Genomic DNA, 19,831 nt, shown 5'->3' with positions numbered 1-19,831 from the left:
GATTACTACTAATAATAATTATAATTAAGAGTGATCCTAATATTAGAATGCATGTGTAGTTATCAAAAATCTCTCTGCAACATTTAGAAATGTTACTGTTTGGTTATTAATAATGAAAGTTAACCTTTAGTGAACATTCTTTATATGCTATTTACACAAAAACCTCCATGCACATTAGATAATGGTTAAAAAAAGTAAAACCTACAAATAACGTTTCTGTTACAGTAGAAGTTGTTTTCCAAGGATGCAATGAAAAGGGAACCATATACTGTAGTAGCATTAGAGGAACGTCTGTATTTGCTGGGTATGCTCTTCAAATGACTGAGACATGGAGAACATGGAATGACTGACTGATTGGCCCGGAAAACAGACCCCATTTCTATCTCTCCCCTCAGAGGCCATAAATCATGGATATTTCAGACTGAGTTCCTGAGGGGTCACCGTTTTTGGCCTCTCTGCGGCTTTTATGGATCCGGCAGCACTGGGAATTATGGCTGTCCTGCTGTCATTCAAAGTTGCGTGTTAGTAAGTATAGTCATATGAAACAGTCCGTATTATACAGTAGTACAATAAGGCTGGTCAACCTGACCTGCAGGATGCAAATCCTTCCATAGCACCTCACCCTCTTCCTGCCCATTAAGTCGAGCCAGAGCGCCCCCTCCTACATTTTCCTCCTTGCCTGAAACCACCAAACCACCACAATAAATACACAAGTTTAAGAAGGTAAACACCTCCCAACCACTCCTCCTCTAAAAGATTAAGACTTCCTATAAATTAGACGATGGCTTATTTCCCACGTCTCTTGCTTTCAGCAAATCAATCAGTCACAGGCCGACCCCAACACACAGTATCCCACACAAGTTTCAGAATGATGGCTGGGGTCTAAATGTTCATCTCCTGAAAATGACAGCAGCTTCTGGGTGCAGAAAAATGAGCTGTCTGCACTAAACAGCATCCAACTTCATCTCCTCAGCGAGTCGGCACAGCATGAATTCCGCTGAGGCCTTGCTGAGAAGAGAGAGGTTTTTTTTTTTTTTTTTTGCGTGTGGGAAAAGGAAACCATTAAGTGATTAAAAAAAAAAAAATTAATCGAAAGGGCAAGAAAGAGAGGATGTGGATATTGGCAAGTTGGGAGGGTGTTTTTCCTTTCAGCAATTAAAGCCACCCCATGTACGTCTGTGAAGAAACAGCCAGGGGTCAACAGACGCCCTGCTATAGACACAGACTTCTCAGAATCCATCTATCTGTCTCTGCACTTTTTCTAGAGCCTGTCATTTAAACTTAAACATGACATTCCTTCTTTTTTGAGAGCCTAAAATAGTTATAATCTATCAAGATAAGCATTCGAAGCAGATGCCATTTCAAGCCATTAGGTCCGTGATATGGCCTAGAATAAACACATCATTTTTAACATGTCTTCATTCATTTCAAGGAGAGTAAGGATGGAACAAGAAATAATAGCACTTTTCACACTGGTGGTCTAACCCAATTCAATCCAATCCTCAGATTACAGTCAAAATAAAAAACAATGGCTACAAATTGGACAGAAATATCAATGACCAGTTCAACCAGCAGCAAGATCAACAATGTGATGTTTTGACAATCAGTAGGAAAGTAAACTTCACATTGCTCTAATTTCACACTGTGATAGCTGAAGCCTCGATTTAGTGTTGTCTTATTTTTACAGTCATGCAAAATTATTTCCTTTGGCTGCGTTAGGATGTTTTGGTTTGATCAATTTTTAATTTACAATGTGTGCTCTCATTTGAGAAAACAAATTATCTTAGTTTTTTTCATTCTCTGAGAACAGTTCACCTATTAATGGTTATTATTGTTTCATATTAGTTCAAGCAGTCTAGTTCTTATTCACAGATATGCTATCTAATTGATTATCTTCTGGACATTTAATCTCTAAAATGGTGTTTGTAAAATGACCCTTAAAGCATTTAAAACTAATAAGAAATACAAATGGCATGCATCGTTTCAGTATTTAGTAAAAGAGTGGATTCTGCTGGTTCAGGCTGGCTCAAATTTGGTTGAAATAACATGTATAGTCAATAAAAAACACAGTTAAGTAAGTCCAGCTTGTCACAGCTTCAGTGTGTTTGTTCTTGAGCTCACTGGATCTCTTAAACCTACAACAAAGATGACGTGGAGCATATTTATTGCAGTAGGTCAGCATTCAAAACTTATTTTAATATTCACTAAAAACAACCTTTTAATAAAAATGTCAGAGAATCATTTCAAAGGGTCCCATTTGAGATTTCATGTTATGATGCTAATACTTAGTTTGTCTTTTGCCCTATTCGGCATGAAAATTACCAGACGTCACATGCAATAAAATCATAATCAGGTTCATTTTGATTGTGATCATCTCCAAATAAACTTGTGAATGAACTAAAAAGTAAATAGATCTCAGTTTGTACAATGAGTATTTTTATGCTGTTTTAAAGGTCCAAACCAAAGAAGGTGTGTTAACATGATAAACCACAATGCAGAATATAGATAATATTGATCTATTATCTATTAGAAATCTATTAGAAATCTGACCTCAGAAGACTACAGAGGGTAGTCCGAACTGCTGAGCGAATCATGGGTACAACCCTCCCTTCTATTCAAGAACTGTACTTATCCAGAGTGAGCAAAAGGGCTTGCAAAAACACTCTGGACCCCTCACATCCAGCACACTCCCTCTTTGAACAGTTGCCATCTGGTCGACGCTACAGAGCACTGAGCACTAGAACGACGAGACACAGGACCAGTTTCTTCCCTCAGGCAATCTATCTCATGGACAATTGATAATAACTGTGGAACACACTACACTTTATATTTATATACACATATACTTATTTATCTAACACACATACTCAGTTACACTTCAATTTTGCACATAATATACCTGTTCATACATAACTGCTTTTTGTAATATACCTGCCATACAATTGTCAATTTGTATATTGTCAACCCTTATCTACTTACAGTATTTGTATATTTTTTCTTTTATTATTATTATTATTATTTATTTTTATTTTTTGTTCTGTCGCTGTCATTCTGTTTAACTGCCGAGCTTCTATCACGATAACCAATTCTTTGTGTGTGTAAACATACCTGGCAATAAAGCTCATTCTGATTCTGATTCTATTATATCTAAAAGATTGTGGACAGTAGAATTATGAAGAGCCTTTATGAATATGATCCATTGTTTTTCTAAATCCATCTGATAATTTCCATCTGTTCTCAGCAACTAGCATATTTGGGAAATTCCTCTATTGTCTATAGAGGACTATGTGTGCTGTTTGGAACAGTTTTCAAATAGGACCAGTTGTATAAGCAGATTTTACAAGTAAGCATTCTTCGGGCCATAAACACAAAGGCCTACTTAAAAGACAAAGCTTCACCCTTACTTCTGGAATTGCTTTGTGTCATCTGGGAACTGTTAGATTATATTAGGCTTAGTCTGTCTATTTGGTTGGATACTGATGTTTTGAAGCCATCTCACAGGTCGCCTGCACAAATGAGGAGATTTACCATTGCTCTCCACTTAGGTCCACAGCTATATCAGAGACTACAATTGTTGTTAAAACTTTGAGAATGAGCTAAATCACAGACAGGATCTATAAATGCAGGGGTTTAGGCTGTTTGGGGCTACTATAGCCTGTAAATGTAATTCGCACACTCCAGATGTAGTCTGAATCCATCTGAATCAGCCAGTGGGGCCCAGCAACACACTTTGTTTTTTTTTCTCCACACTTTTAACTTTGCTACTCTTGGAGAAAGCCATTTTGCAACACATTTTCATAACTGAGCTCCATGCAGGAGACAAGCCCCTGTGTGGCTTAATGAAACAAAACTAGCCAAGAGGAGAGGTTCATTGAAAGTCCTTTTTTTGCGTTAACTTAGTTGACCCAGACCCCTCCCCCCATGCCCACCTGCTTTGCCTTTAGTTGGTTCACATTTTGGGAATATATATATCGAAATATGCAATTATAGGGCATTTAATTACTTTGATGCACTTTATTTATGATGAATTTTATTATATTTTATTTATTTATTTATTTATTTATTTGGGGGGGGGGCATAAAGACAAAAATGCATCATGTGCAATTAATTTCACTGAAAAAAAAAAACTTGAAAAAAAAAGCATTAATTTTATTTCTAATAGATCTTTAATCTTACACCTCAGAGGACACAGAACACTGCTGTTGCAAATCAGAGAAACTTTTGTTGTCAAAGCACATAAGTAATGTTGTGTAAGTATAATTTCAGCTTTGACCAAAAGCAGGGTTATATTTTCTCATCGAATTCTAGAGGGAATAATGTTTTTTAAACCACATATTCATCAAGCAGTTCAGGGGATTTTAGATTTATAGTGAACATCACCTTATGTGAAGACATTATGACAAAACTCTTTGAATGTTTTTAATATAGTCCTAACCGCACCAGCGTTAATAATCTTAAGTGTCAACATCAATTTATGTTTTAATTCAATCAAAGTCTACTAGAATGTCACTGAAAGTACATACTAAAATTAAATCCAGCTTCTAAGGTGAAATGAAAATTCCTCTCTCATAGTTCATCTTTTTCCCGGCAACCGTTTTTTAACATTCACATTTATCATTACCTTGAAATTCTTCCAAACACTGTTGCTCAACGTTTAATTTCATAATTTCGGGATTTCATTTAAATGTAACACTTTTTTTTTTTTTTTTTCACAAAGGCAGTTTGTTGTTAGTTTGTCTCCTAGATACCCTAAGACAATAACAAGAGTCTTGACTGGGTCCAAGAAACTCTTTCAAGGATGGCCAATATCCTCAGAGGAGGGAAGGAAACGATTCAGATTGTCAGATTGTCAGTCTTCAAGCCACTGCGACCCGTTCACACCATATATTACATCATAGTACCCATTATTTACTATCATGCACTCTTCCTGCTATAGAAATTGAACACGACTTATGACCTTTTTAAGGGGCGAAGCAGGAGCCACTGAGAATCCCATTATATGTGTTAGCTTGTGTTTCAGGAGATGGGTGTGTGCTGGATTGGACATACAACAATGAAAGACAGTAGTGTGTACGAATTGTCTGTCCTCTCACAGTGTAAGAATTGTGTAGATACTTCATGCCTTCATGCCATCATATTATCTTTGTGTATGTTTATAGTTTTGTAGATGGAACCTACAGGTCCTATTATAATCCAGTAGCCCAAAGGTTAAATAGAAGTGGTATTTAGAAATGATGATGTTTTGAATAAACCAGTTCAACTGATTCAATTAATGATTCATAAACACAGTCACTTGTTCCTGAATGAATCAGCATTTTTGAACAAGCATTGAATGAAGATTCAATGACTTTGGATGTAACTGGATATGAATACTTCCCTCCTACATAGTAACCAAATGTGAAAAGAGTATTATGTCCAAATTCATAAAATATACAAAAATTTGCTTTATGACTGAAATTCTGAAGTGCATGTCCAGTGAATAATTAACTTTCCCATGAGGCCATGAGAGAGTGTGAAATGATGAAACTGACACAGGTGAATTACTTTCACAGTACACACATTCGTATCACATAGAACTAATGGTCAAAGTAAGAGCTTATTCAAACGAAGTACCCACTCATCATGGAATCTTGGCTTTTGAGCAAATCGGTTGAATTAATGATTCAATGGCTTACTCATAAAGATGGTTCTAGGTTGAATCAGGATTTTTGAACAAATCGGTTGAGCAAATTCTTAACTCACTCATAAAACTACACAAAGCCCTATCAGTGTATTTTAGTCACCAAGAATTTCCGCCAATAATGGATGGAATGACTGTAATGGAAATTGACTTGACTTGGAATGCTTCTCAAGCAATCAAATTCAAAGATCACACACACACACACACACACACACAAACTGTACATATTTTTTCCATTTGTTGGCAAAAAGCCAAGGTGCATTCTGACACTGTAGCAATATAAGTTTTGCCATAATCATGTAGGAAACTAAAGGTTTGAGTGTAGCAAATAGCATCACTCTCCTGAGATGCAGCTGACATGCAATACGTGCACTTCATATGTAAAGTTTTCTGAAGCTTGTTGGAGTTTTAGCAAGGAAAACAGACACATTTGAACTCCAGTGATTCAGATATAATAATAATAATTCAGATATAATAATAATAAACTCCTCAAATCGGTTTTCCTGATGATCCTTTGCACTCTGTACTCTCCCTTCAAGACAAACAAAGCGCATACACGAACAACTGAACTGTGAATTTGACATGGGCTGGAAAGGAAATATCGAGTGATTGTTGTTGAGACTGGCCATTTTTTCGTTTTGGAGAGACACACGACGAACAGCCAAAGCGTTGCACAGAGAAAACAAACACTATAATCTGAAACACTGACACATACAACATTGGAATCTCAAGCAAGAACGCACAATAATCTATTCCAAGCAAGGAATGTGTTTTTTTAATTCACAATGGCTATACCTGAACACTTGGGTTACAATGTGAAATGAATCAGACAAGTGGAATGTGTCTAGAAAAACATGACAGAGCGGCATGAATCTCTATTTTATCTATATGGGAAATGGCATGAAGCTGAATTTCTTAAATCCCACAGATGGACACCAGCCCAAAACAATGGCAAATATTACAATGAATTGCATTGGGAATTAGAGGAAGAGCATATGGAGACAAGGCAAGATTCACACAAACAGCATCTGTGGCATTCGGTTTGAAGGACTTCAACACAATATGTCCCTGCTTACTCAAGTCCCTGTGCTCCGGTGGTGCTGCCTGCCACCTGACTCCAGAACAGGAATTATCTGCCATGGAATCTGTTATTAATTCCTGTTTACACAGTCCACTTCCACGAATACATGAATTGTGTGTTTTGATGGTCAATGAAATAACCCCAGATTAAGGATTTTTTTTTAACAAAAAAATTATTGCGAAACAACATAAACATACATCTTAAAAGAAAAGTTATGAAAATGATGTCAACATCAGTGAAATAAAGGCTGATAATAAAAGTCACTAGGAGTGAATGATGAAAAGCATTAAATAAGCAGTTCATAGTATTTGTGTGCTATATTTCTAGTTAGTTTTCTTGTATATACTGAATCACAGATTTTTCAATTTACAAAACGTGTATTCTTCTATGTTAGCACCCCTCTCCGATCTATTGGTTACATGCTTAGTTTTAACAAGATACAATGAGAAGTTACAGCTATGTGATCATTTGGTTTTGTTACTGTATAAAATCCTTCTAATTCACCAGTCACCTCATTTTAAACCTTGGATTTTATCTTAGTTTAGTAAAAATGTCCAGAACGTTCTCTTTTAGGGCAAATGGCTCACACAAATGAGGGTGAACTTCCTTGTATTATTCACTCCATGTGTCCTATAGCAAAACAGATTGAATTGCTAAAAGTGTTTATATTACGTATGTTGAAAAATACAATTTTGGGTACAAATATTTGGTCTATTTCCTTTCACCTGCTCTCACTGAATAAGAAACCTTGATCTTTTGTTCCTTTTGTGCGATACCATGTTGCCCTCACAGGAATGAGATGTCCAGTTGTGCAGTGGATTTACTTTCCTCTGTTTCTACTGAGTACCTTTGTTTCAAACTTCATACACTGTTACATAAATTGTTAGAATGAGTTCACACATAATAACACTATGCAGTTATCCATGGAGACCTGCAATTTATTTGGAATCAAGAAGAATCTGTTAACAGTTACAACGAAACTGTATATGTTTCTGGCACATTATCACAAGCAATGTATGCTTTGGTGTATTAATTCAGCCATAGTGTATATCCAATTATAATACTGTAACAGGCAAAGTGAAGTGTTAAGGTGCTGCCATCTGGTGACTGAATCTGAAAATGTTAATTAAAAACAATTCATGTATCTCCCAAAACTAGTTGAATTGGATGATATTACACTGTGTAATCTAAGTAGCCTTGCTAAATTACACAAATAATTTCAAATAGCAAATAAAAAAACATTGTAGAGACGATTTTGATGCAGTTTAGTAGGATACCAAACACTCTCCTAAAAACCTGGGGTGTATTCCAGAAAGCAGGGTTAACTTACCGTGAACTAAACCCTGAACTCTCGGTTGATTAACCCCAAACCTTGCTTACTCGAGGTATGTGGTTCCAAAAACGCTACCGGGAGTAAGTTCATTCAACTCAGAGTATGTTCCTGGTTAAGACTCAAGACATTCTTAACAGAGTGACGAATCGACGAGTCACTATAGAAACGGACGCTAAGAAAAAGCACGCCAAGCTGTTTCTTTCTTCTTCTTTTGTTCATTAGTTGTTTACATTCTTAGTGCATATCGCCAACTAATTGATGGATGTGCAGTCATTTTTATTTTTATTTCCATTTAATCTTCAATCCTTGAGAATGTAAATTATATTTTTTGTTTTATGCTAATTATACATTAAGTCATATCAGATATGTATTTTGATTTAGAATTTAGACATTATAGAAAATACCACTCCATGTGTGAGATATTACATGTAATTACAAATTACAATAACAATGTCATTGTGTTTTATAATTTATGCATACGTCTTAACACATAATTTATAGATAACTCTTATATATCCCAATAAAAGAAATAATCATATTAAAATAATATATTACCTTATTTATTACTTATATTAGCGCTTCCTCATTAACAAATCATATATATTTATATATAAAATAGGCTATATTACATATTGTAATATTATATAATGTTTTGTAATATTATATAATGTTCTGTCACGCCCACTGAAGGGTTGCTGAAGTGATCTAACCCTGGAACATAACCTGCTCTGTAGCAGGTTAAGTTCAGAGAGTGAGTTGCTATGACTACTAACATACCCTGAAAGTTACCTCCGTTTTTGGAACCGAAATTTGAGGTTATCCGCTTACTTACTCTTTAACATACCCGGGTATGTCACATAACCTGCTTTCTGGAATACCCCCCTGGTTGTAATTTTCAAATAAAGCCAAAGACCCTTATTATTTGGTTCAGGTGTGTTTGATTAGAGGTGGAATAAAATTCAACACGTATGCGGCTCTGAAATTAGCAGAAACGAATAGCCCTGTTATGAATGATTGCGCTTCCTTATACTGGTTATTACATGTAAGTTTTCTTGGACAAACTGATGTTTTATAAAAAAATAATAAAAATATTAATATTTGCATGAGACAATAATGAAAAACAAACAAAAAACAGAATAACTTCATATATATATGCTGCAATTATTTTCTTAACAACAGTAACTCCATAAAACAATTTATCAACTTTTATTAAAACCCGTACAGAGCACAACATTTACAAATATGATTTGGGATGGACCAGGACAGTTTAGTAGCTCTTTGCGGTTTCATATGATTCAGGGAAGGCCAGACTCTTGTGTCCTGAACCCATGACCAGTGGCAGGATTCCAGCATTTGGCACCACATTCCATGAGAGAGTGAGAGTGATGTTCTTATTTGCCCTGTATTACAAATAGAAGATATTAAGTGCATCTACTTAGCACTTATGTGCAACCCTGTTTGTATATATGTGTGTATATATATATGTGTGTGTGTGTGTGTGTGTGTATATATACATGTATATGTATACACACACACACATACATACAAGCAAGTTTAAACTAGAGAAAGAAAATCCAAAATAATAATAAAAAAGCAACTAACCTCAGACCATTCCCATCATCAAAAAAGAAGTACTTGGATTTAACATCCTTCAGGTTTAGTTTGGTGTTGTCACCTCTCAAGATAATCCTGTCCCATAACACCACCTGGTTCAGTGCCTAGCATGGGATAAAGACTCCTTAATGATATGTACATCACAAGCAGGTCTGAAATATTATTATCTACAACACAACAAATACCCAGCTCTCAACAGATTTTCATCAACAAACAGTTAATTGCATTTACCAGGCTGACTCCCTGGATAGACTGAGGCAGGCAAGACTTACATTGCTTTTGGTTGAGTATTCAGCAGTCAGGTAAAGAAAGAGCTCCTTTACATTCCAGTCAAATATTGGCTGCAGATGTTATAAAGCAGTTAAGGCAACTAATGCAAAGGTATTTAGAAATTCTGATGAATGGTGCACTGAAGTGGCATAAATGCCTTTACACTGGAATTACATTTGCAAAAAAAAAAAAAAAAACTAAAATATAAAACATTGAATAAAGAAACATTAAATAAAGGGAAAACTGAAATTATAATTACAAATCGGAAACTTTTGGTAGCCTTTTTCTAGCACGGGACAAAAATATTTTTTTTAGAAAGCAATTCAGAATTTTCTTCTCAGTATTGCAAGTTTAGGCTAAATCTCACAAATTTTCGTTTTTTTCCTTTGCATTTACTAAATATAAACTCAGAACTTCAAGTTCCAATAACATTTTCTGTGTTTTAATTTCATGGCTGGATATAAACTTTTTTAAATAAGAATTAAAACAAATTTCTCTCTAAAAAATGCAAAAAAAAAAGAAAAAAGTCTGAATTGTGATTTACAATACTTACACTTATTATTTATTTATTTCTCATTGCATAAACAGGGTTCCATAGTAGTTGTTTTAATTTAATTGATTTTAATTTAGGCATCTACATGGTGGTAATTTAGTGGCACAGCAGTTGGTCTGTTCTGTCAAAAGGATATTAGCATAGATGTCAAATGTCACAAAGCCCAAGTCACTCCTCTCCCGTGGTCCTGTGAAGTCGTCTACATTTTTACTGGAGAAAGAAGACAGAAGAGAGGGTAAGTAAAGTGCCTCTCTGCTTAAATGTGTGTGACAAGACAAACTACATTCAAACCTGCAACCATTTGCTTTAAGAATGTACAAATGTAAATATAGTAATAGCAAAAATAAAATACTAACAGGGAAAAATATGAGTGAATGATGTTTATATTTTTATAGTTTCAGATCCAGATCAAAATATTGTTGAACAAAACTCGTTTAATTTGCATAGTTGATGTGCTGCACTGCTATAGGCCGCCAGGTCAGCAGCATCCACAACTCCCATATGCTGCAAAAACAAATGATTCTTAAGGGACCATGTTGCCTCGTGAATATCAAATACATTTTTTATGGGATAAGCACTTATTTCATATCGCTCTTGTGGACGCAGATTCAGAAACGGTGCAGTTAACTCACATCATGACTTTGGATACGTGTATATCCACCGGTACGCTTCGGTCTTTGAAGGCTGTGGTAATAAAGCATCCGAATGTGAGAGCTGCCATCACACTGAGAGAGAAGGCGAAGAGCGAGTTCGCCCTCGACAATACTGTATTCATGTTTCAATCTAGTTCAAACTACAACAATGTAATGCAATACAAAGATATATTGTAACGCTCCGAGCGGCGGTTCAGAGCAGGAAGTAAGGCAGTAAAGAGCTGACTCGGAAGCAAGACCTACTTCCTGTTTCATTCTGGTAAGTGCATACTGACACCCAGTGCTGAGGAAGGGGAATTCATCAACAAAATGCAAAAGGTTTTTTATTATTATTTTTTTTTTGTATGTGGGTCAAGTATACACACATTTAAATTTAACACAAAAAAGTGCACCGGAGTGTACATAACAACCACTAATTAAAACTCTATATTACTTTTAAAAAAGCCTCCTGTAGGAAATGACCCTGACCATTTGTGTATATGGAATTTTCCCCCGAATAAAACAATTTGTAAAAGAAAAATACAATTATTATTATTTTTTTTTCACAATACGCTTTTATGAGAAGCTGATTCACCTGATATAATGTCTTTTAGTACACATGTATGTACAATAACCTCCTATAAATGTGCTGTTGTTAATATTTCCTCAGAAGGACCACTTCAAGTTCTTAAAAATATATAAAAGCCAAATTAAATGTTTGTAAAATACTTTCATTGTAAATCGCTGCATTAATACTCATAAAAATATAATTAATATAAATATAAAGCTCCCATGGATCACATCATCAACCAAATAATTCTGGCTTCATCCTGGTAACTTCTGTTATAATTGGATTAATCATGCCTGATTGTGAACATGGTATTTTTTTTCTAGGATGGCAATGGTGCATAAACAAAAATACTTTCAAAATACTGTCATCAGAAGATATTACTCTGTAATGAGTGTAATGAAAACACAGCTGTCACAATGTATCATGAGACAATCTCATCTCTACTCTGGGTCCAGCTGCTTTGGGGAATAACTGGGCTGGCCTGGTATATGATCCCCATAAACACATCCCTGGATCCCATTCCAAAACATTCACAGTCACTGAGCAGCAGCAATGACTCAGATTTTGGAGGACTTTTGGCTTGCAGTATACCAATGTCTATCTCTCAATTTTTGTCCTTTTTTGCTTTAAACTTTTTGTCAAGATCAGCTTAAGCATACTGACCCACTTCTATGTGGTTAAAGGAAACCGTAAGGAGGCAGCCCGGATCGCAGCAGAGTACTACAATTTTGGCCAAGGGCACAGTAAGTTGGCAAGAATGGGACGAATTGAGGCTACATATGTTGGAGCACGTTCTGAGTCACTATATAGGGTCTTTATGTCTGTTTGTAAAGCACACTGGTAAAACTTTGCCTGGCTCTAGCGTGTCAAAAAGAAAGCTTCTGCAGCACGGCCCAGCTTGTAACACTGATTAAACTGGGTTAGCATGTTCTTCCAACAAAGAGTTATGGAAAGATATTTAAGTTATTTTCTCATAGCATTTTTTAAATGGCTGAATGAAATTTTTTTGGTGCAATAAACTATATAGTAGCCTAAATGCATCCCTCACGTCTATTCATTATATATATATATATATATATATATATATATATATATATATATATATATATATATATATATATATATATATATATATATATATATATATATATAGATTTTTTTTTTTTTTTTTTTTTTTTTTTTTTTTTTTTTGCTGCCTGAAGTCTGAAGAAAAAATTAATGATTTTGTCTTTGGAAATGTTTCTCTGTCTGTAGGCTATGATTCTCACTCATTTTGCAAATGACCTGATGTGAAATCTTAAACAAATTAACTGACATGAATGCTTGAATTATCCGTTTTCCCCAACAACAACAGAAAAATGTTTGGGGTGTCAGTCAGGTCTAGATGACGCAGAAGGACGTGTGACGTAATGTTAACACAATTTAAAACTGTCACAAAATTTTGCAATACATCTATTTTTTTTTTTTTTTTTTTTTTAAATAAATGTTAAGGGTGTACGAGGGAATGTTTTCGTAATCCTGACTTACAGATACTTGCGTAGGAATAGTGGCACCGTTCTAATCTTAACATGAGATATAAATAGTTCAACGGAGGACTTGGTGCTATGGCGAACATTTATCTCATGAATATAAATTACGTTAGGTTACGTGCGCCTAGTAGGCGTAATCTTAGTAAGTGGGCTTTTATCATTCTACTATGGCAAAGGCTCGGTTTATGACTATTAGGTACGTTATGTGACCAGACGCTCCTTAAAAATTTAGCAATCAACGTCACCGTGACTTGATTAATATTCATAAGCAAAATCTTTGCCGTAGCCAACACGGAACCCAGAGCCGTGAAGGAACGCTACCCCAACCATAACCCTAACCAATTAAATTAAAGGACTTTATCCACGCCCCCTATCTTTCGACACGCCCTAATATCTCGCCACGCTCACTGCTCCAGCCTGCAGCCAACCCTACTTGCTGAGGTCTGAAACAACAACAACAAGCCGAGCAGCCAATCAAAGAGGGCCGCTGCTGGTTTACGCTTTGAATCAAACATGCCTGAAGTTCCCCGCAGAGAACCCCAGTACTCAGACAATATTTCCAAGAAAAGAAAACGAAAGGACGTCGACGATTTATCCGAGAAAAAGAAATCGCGCTGGGGTATTTTGATTAGTCAAGGTGAGTTATCGACATTTATAAATAAATGTGCCTTTATTTTGCGCCCCGCTGTCACTTTGCGGTAATGTATTTGTATATAAGTGCGGATCTTCTGTCTAAAATGACAAAAAATAATTAATTTAATATTAGATCAATAATAGGAACAAATTATATTATTAATCACGTTTTCAATATTATTCGTTAATATAATCATTAATATTTTTTTATATTTATTCTATATTATATTAGCATTATTAAATAAAAATATTAAAACTGAATGGAATAGAGCTTTGACTAAGGATGGATATTATTACATACAGTGTAAATCCGAGGCACGCACACCTGCGAGCATCATTCTCAAGAGAGCAGAATGAAATTAATGAAAAAGTACTGCGGATAGTCATGCAAAGCTGGTATGCGCTTGTTGCATTTATATTGGTCATTTATAGTTTGCAGTGGGGGACTAAAATAAATAAATAAAATTTTGTTCCAAAAAAACGTGGTTAATCTTTCCTATATCTCCCACAACCGAAATACACAACTGGCTAGCTTATTTGCAGACTATGCATACAGTAAGTGTAGGAACATAGCATTCACTGTGTAATGTATTTATCATGTAGTGTACTTGGCCTAGTAGTTTTTAGTTTAAGGTGAAAATCTGGTGTTGTTTTAGTGTTTTTATTGCTGCACACAGCTATAGGTACAGTTATTGCTAGTTCAGCGACATTTGAACCCTTTTAGAAAGGCCATCAGTGTTCAAGTAAACACAGTATAGGCTATTGTGTGTTTGGACTCCTTCTGCATTATGCATTAGACATGGTCCTTTACCCTGTACTGTGTAGGGGGAGGGATCTCTGCCATGTGCCATAGAATAGTTGAATAGTACTCTCTTGCTTACTTGTATATTCTTTGCTTAGGCTAAGCATGGAAGTAACAAGTGGTCCTTGTCTCCATGGAGCCCAGCTGTAGTCACATGAACAGAACAGGATCTGAAATATTCATGAAAGCTTTCACAGAGTCTCAGTAAAGACTCTTAAACAGAGGGCATTCATACTGAGCAGTGCCAGTATGTTTCTCTGACATAATGAAGTAGTTTAACTCATTCTTAAATGCTCAAGAAAACTCAAAACCACACAAACTGCATCATTAAATGACACTAGCATCTAGTAATCTAGTATCATTGTAATTTCCTGATGCATGGCTGTGACCTAAAGTTCCAGGTGTCAATCTGAAATCTCAGTGGCAGTAACTCGCTCAGCTAAGCTGAAAAGAGATGACATCTTTTTTTTTTTTGCGCCTGAAGTTGACAGCCGTCCTATCATTTACAGGCTATGGCATATTCGCATCAATGACTAAATGTGGCATAGGGCGATGGAGACATGGGTATGTAGGAGAATCTCTTGCTCTTAGGCCTCGTTCTGTGCCAGGAATGGCAGTTGCAGAAGGAAGTTGTCACATGTTGTTTTGGCTAGATTGAGCTCCTGCTAAATTTAGATCTCCTCAATCTACTCTGAATGTACGGTAGGAGCTACTGCTAGTACTTACCTGGCAGGGGAGACACTATGATCAAGAAGGCGGTTTATCCAGAGTGAGGCTTATCCATTGCACTCCGGCCTTGCTGACCCCTGCAAATTCCCCAAATGTGGGAATCTTGACTGCATAGTTTATGGTATTGGGGGACTGCGTTTGTGCTCTCCCCTTAAAGTTTTTTTTTTTTAGGGTAAGTCGTGGCCTAGTGCTTAGAGAGTTTGACTCCTAAACCTAAGGTTGTGGGCCTGAGTCTTGGGCCGACAATAACACAAAATTAAAAAATTAGAGCCATGGACCTCTGGTTGAGTCGACATGGAATGACCCTTTAGCTCTTTCTGAAGAGTAAAGCTGGTAGAGATGCTTGTACACTGACATGGCTTCTGCTTGAACACATGATGGAAAAGACATGCTATCCAAAATGCCCTCTTGCCAGGAATGGAGAGCTCTTGCATTTGCTGCCTTATTGCTCCTATTGTTTTCATTTTTATTTCATACTGAAGCAACACAAGGGAGTCTGTGTCCAAATGACTCAACAGTTGAAATGAGTCAGCCTTTATTGTATCTAGAGTGCTGATCCACTCTTATTGTAGATGATAATGCTTTGCCATTTTCAGCAATTCTACTCATAGGCTCTCTGCTCAACAGCTGTCAATGGGCAGTGTCAAAATCACCAGTACTTACACCACTCTCACCTGAGAATGTACTGAAAATATATGAAGTCCGACTGTGGATGAGTGGGTGTTTTAAAGCTCTTGAATTACATGGTAGAGCTTTTATAACAATTGGTTAGCTTTTAAATACAGTTAATTATGGTTGCTGTAAATTATGTTAATGTAACATTTGATAAATCTCAATCGACTCAATGCAACTTTTTTTTTTGGGGGGGGGGGGGGGGGGGGGGGGGGCTGGGGTGCTTAGTTTTTGAGAGATGAAAGGGCATTTATTAGTCATGGGGAACAGTTGGGTGTCAGTACATTTGTTTATCACTGAGAATAATTTGGTGTGTGTTCACAGGTTCATGGGCGGATCGTTCTCCACTTCATGAAGCTGCGTGTCAGGGTCGACTTCTGGCACTTAAGACTCTTCTCTCACAGGTTTACAAATATATGCACATACAGACACAGGACAGAAATTTTTAAAAAGAGGTCAAATTAATATGTTAGCATTTCTAAGAAAATACTTTGTGTTTTTTCCTCCATATTACCAGGGTTACAATGCAAATATCATCACCATTGATCATGTGACTCCACTGCACGAAGCTTGTCTGGGAGATCATGTAGCATGTGCCAGGGCTCTCATAGAAGCCGGTGCCAATGTGAGTTTTAGTTATTAAACAAGATAGGATTAATTATTAAAAAAGGTACATCAAAATACCATTGTTTTACCCATCAAATATTTAAATGTTTAATTTCAATAATTAATTAAATATTATAATTAAATGTAAAATATTATACATAATACTTTATATTTAATTTAATAAATTGCATACATTTATAATATTAGAAACATGACAACTAGCCCCCTAAAAAAACCACAGCGTACCCTGACTAGACATTTCTGAAATATACTGTTGTCATGAGTACACGGATCAGTTCATACATATATATGTATGTATGTATTATACAATAGATCATTGCTTAAATGTTTGCCAGTGTGCTTAATTTTTTTTGTGTGTGTGTTTTATGGCTATAGCGAAAATATGTTGATGATGAAATGTTAAGTTGGAAGATAAAGTTCACAAAATAATTAAACTTTTATAATTTTGAATTAGACATGTGGAACCTACTAAAATTCTAAAGAGTGATCTAAATTATGTAATTGGAATTTTATCTCCACACCATATACAGTAGTTACTGAAATATAGCAACTTATGATAAATTCCCTTTGTAATAACGACCCCCAGGCTTTCTTAATTGTTGAAGGAAAGGCTTTGTGTTTTCTTGATCTTTGTATAATAGAAGACAATGCTCAGACTGAACTGTTTATGCAGATTGTGTTAAAATAGTCTTGTATGTGGCAGGTGAATGCTACGACTATTGACGGCGTGACCCCGCTGTTTAACGCCTGCTCAGCCGGAAGTATCACCTGCGCAGAAGTGCTTTTGGAACATGGAGCAAAACCACAGGCAGAAGCATTCCAGCCTTCGCCAATTCATGAGGCCTCTAGCAAAGGTATGCAGTTCTGCTTTCTAGGTAACTGCTCCAGTCTAAAAACAACAACAACAAAATCAATTGATTTCAATGTATAGTATTTATAGCAAATGTTACAAAAATGTAAACAGAGATGTTCTTGTTGTCTCAGGCCAGGCAGCATGTATAGAATCTCTCATCTCGTGGGGAGCAGATGTAGATTTCGACATACCTCATCTAGGAACACCTCTCTACATCGCCTGTGTCTCCCAGCAGCTCCAGTGTACACAGAAACTTCTGGATGGAGGTGAGTTTGGTGTGGCTCTGTGCACACCTTTACTGTTCAAACTACACAAAAAAAGAAATTAAATTACTTGGTGTATTTTCGTGAGTTCAGACCATATCACCTTAGTTCTTTAGTTTTTATTTTACCCTATCATAACTGAATCTGTTTTTCTTAGGAGCGAATGTGCATAAGGGCCGTTTCCTTGAGACACCACTGCACGCTGCAGCACAGAAGGACTGTCCAGAAATCATCAGAATGCTGCTCGATTTCGGCGCTAACATCAATGCTCGTAACCTGGAGCTACAAAGGCCACTGGAGACAGCACCACCCAGCAGTACGGCAGAGGCTGTGCTCCTTCTTTATGAAGGTAATGTTGCTCATTTGATTTTGATTTTGAAATGATCCAGAATTTTGAATGCAATTGAAGTTGCATGATTATTTTACAACCCTGTCCTCCAACCAATATGCCTGTATAGGTAATTTGTTCATATCCCTGAAATACGACCCATCAGAGCGTATACTACAATTGTGCCCCTATCGGCAACAGGATGTTTTCATATTAATCTTTCGTACTCTTTTATTTGTGCTATAATTCGGGTTTCGTGAAGCTCAGTATTGCATTATATGACGATATGTTATCATGCAAGCATGTGTACGATCCCAGAGAACGCACATGCTCATAAAATGTATATGCTCTATAAATCACAATTTTGCATGATTTCTGTGAGAGGTAGGTTTAGGGGTGGGGTTAGGTGTGGTCATTCGAACAAATAAGCCAACTAGTAAAATATGTACAAATTACTGTGAGATCGGTGTAAAAAGTCCACACATTGCATTTAAATAAACGCGCATTATGATTGTTAATAATTGTTAATTGTTAATTTTAATGATTGTTAATTATACGTCATTTCATGATGACAGATGCAACACGATACTATCATTATTTTTACGCTAGAGGGCGCTTAACTTTAAAACATAAATATAGGTCGTAATAAGGTGCTTGCACAAATTACCTATATGGTCGTTTTTTGTTGGAGGATGGGCTCTTATTTTAGGCTGGGTCACTTTGCCCATATACTCTAAAAGCTGTTTAAAAATATGTGTATTTTATTTTTTAATAAGGGGGATCCTTGCTAAATTTGATTGTTTCCTCATTGATAGCCATGCCGCGGTCTCTGTGTCAGCTGTGTAGACTGAGTATTCGAAACTACATGGGCCGATCCAGACTGCATCTGATTTCCCACCTCAGACTGCCTACTCTGCTCAAGAGTTTCCTCCAGTACAGACAGATTCTGTAACTCCCTCCATAAAGCCACCCCACCCCCCCATTTTCTTATATTAAGTGCATTAATGTACAAAAAGATCACGCAGTCTTGCTTGTGAACCCCAACGCACAAAAAACAAAATCATGCTAGCCAATCATTTTACTTATTCAAGTTCAAACGTTTTTTTTTTTATACTTGGATATTTTTGTGAATCTAATGAAGTTATATTTTTGTAAATAATATCTTCACAAGATTAATGTAAATTTAGTCATTTTAACCCACACATTCTTATATGTCGATATAAACAGCATGCCTAATATGATTCAAATTGATCATGTCAGGATGAAATTATTAAAGTGCATGTCAATATAGTGAATTTTATATATTTTTTTTAATCAAAGTAATAATAATAAAAATAATAATAATTCCCAAAAGTACAACCCTTCAGTTTGCTATCTGTATTTTCACAGCTTCCCAAGTTGCATCCTGACCTGTTAACACAAGACAAATAAAGAATGACATGTAAAATTTGATTGTCTAATTGGTCTCCTTTCTAATAATTATTTGAATCCTGATTAATGAACTAATTACTTTTGACATCTTCAATGTAGTGCACACTACTCATAAGAAAAAATAAAATCATGGGATGTCTTGTACACTTCATCTTTTCAATAGGACTTACAGTATCAAATCATAGTCACAAAAAAGGTGATTATTGACAGTCTTGCTTTTATCTCTCCTT

At 36.0% G+C, this 19,831-nt stretch overlaps 2 protein-coding genes and 1 non-coding gene across 3 annotated transcripts; 2 read left to right on the top strand and 1 right to left on the bottom strand.

Moving 5' to 3' along the window:
* Positions 1–9,284: 9,284 nt before the first annotated feature.
* LOC128016592 (signal peptidase complex subunit 3-like) lies at positions 9,285–11,424 on the bottom strand. The gene is made up of 5 exons (XM_052601227.1): positions 11,164–11,424; positions 10,668–10,741; positions 9,981–10,057; positions 9,697–9,812; positions 9,285–9,494 (listed from the first exon to the last, which is right to left on the bottom strand). Exons 1-5 carry the CDS (start codon positions 11,304–11,306, stop codon positions 9,362–9,364), a joined length of 543 nt encoding a protein of 180 aa, XP_052457187.1. The 5' UTR covers positions 11,307–11,424; the 3' UTR covers positions 9,285–9,361.
* Positions 11,425–13,597: 2,173 nt separating this feature from the next.
* LOC128016585 (ankyrin repeat and SOCS box protein 5) lies at positions 13,598–19,620 on the top strand. Its single transcript, XM_052601218.1, has 7 exons — positions 13,598–13,900; positions 16,424–16,503; positions 16,617–16,724; positions 17,430–17,580; positions 17,711–17,845; positions 18,000–18,191; positions 18,986–19,620. Exons 1-7 carry the CDS (start codon positions 13,777–13,779, stop codon positions 19,120–19,122), a joined length of 927 nt encoding a protein of 308 aa, XP_052457178.1. The 5' UTR covers positions 13,598–13,776; the 3' UTR covers positions 19,123–19,620.
* LOC128021259 (U1 spliceosomal RNA) lies at positions 15,417–15,580 on the top strand. Its single transcript, XR_008185500.1, has one exon. It is a non-coding gene; the product is annotated as a U1 spliceosomal RNA (small nuclear RNA).
* Positions 19,621–19,831: the final 211 nt, after the last annotated feature.

This window comes from Carassius gibelio, chromosome A1, assembly GCF_023724105.1.
Source record: "Carassius gibelio isolate Cgi1373 ecotype wild population from Czech Republic chromosome A1, carGib1.2-hapl.c, whole genome shotgun sequence".
Lineage (NCBI taxonomy): Eukaryota > Metazoa > Chordata > Actinopteri > Cypriniformes > Cyprinidae > Carassius > Carassius gibelio.
This window is presented reverse-complemented; position numbering and strand designations above follow the sequence as displayed.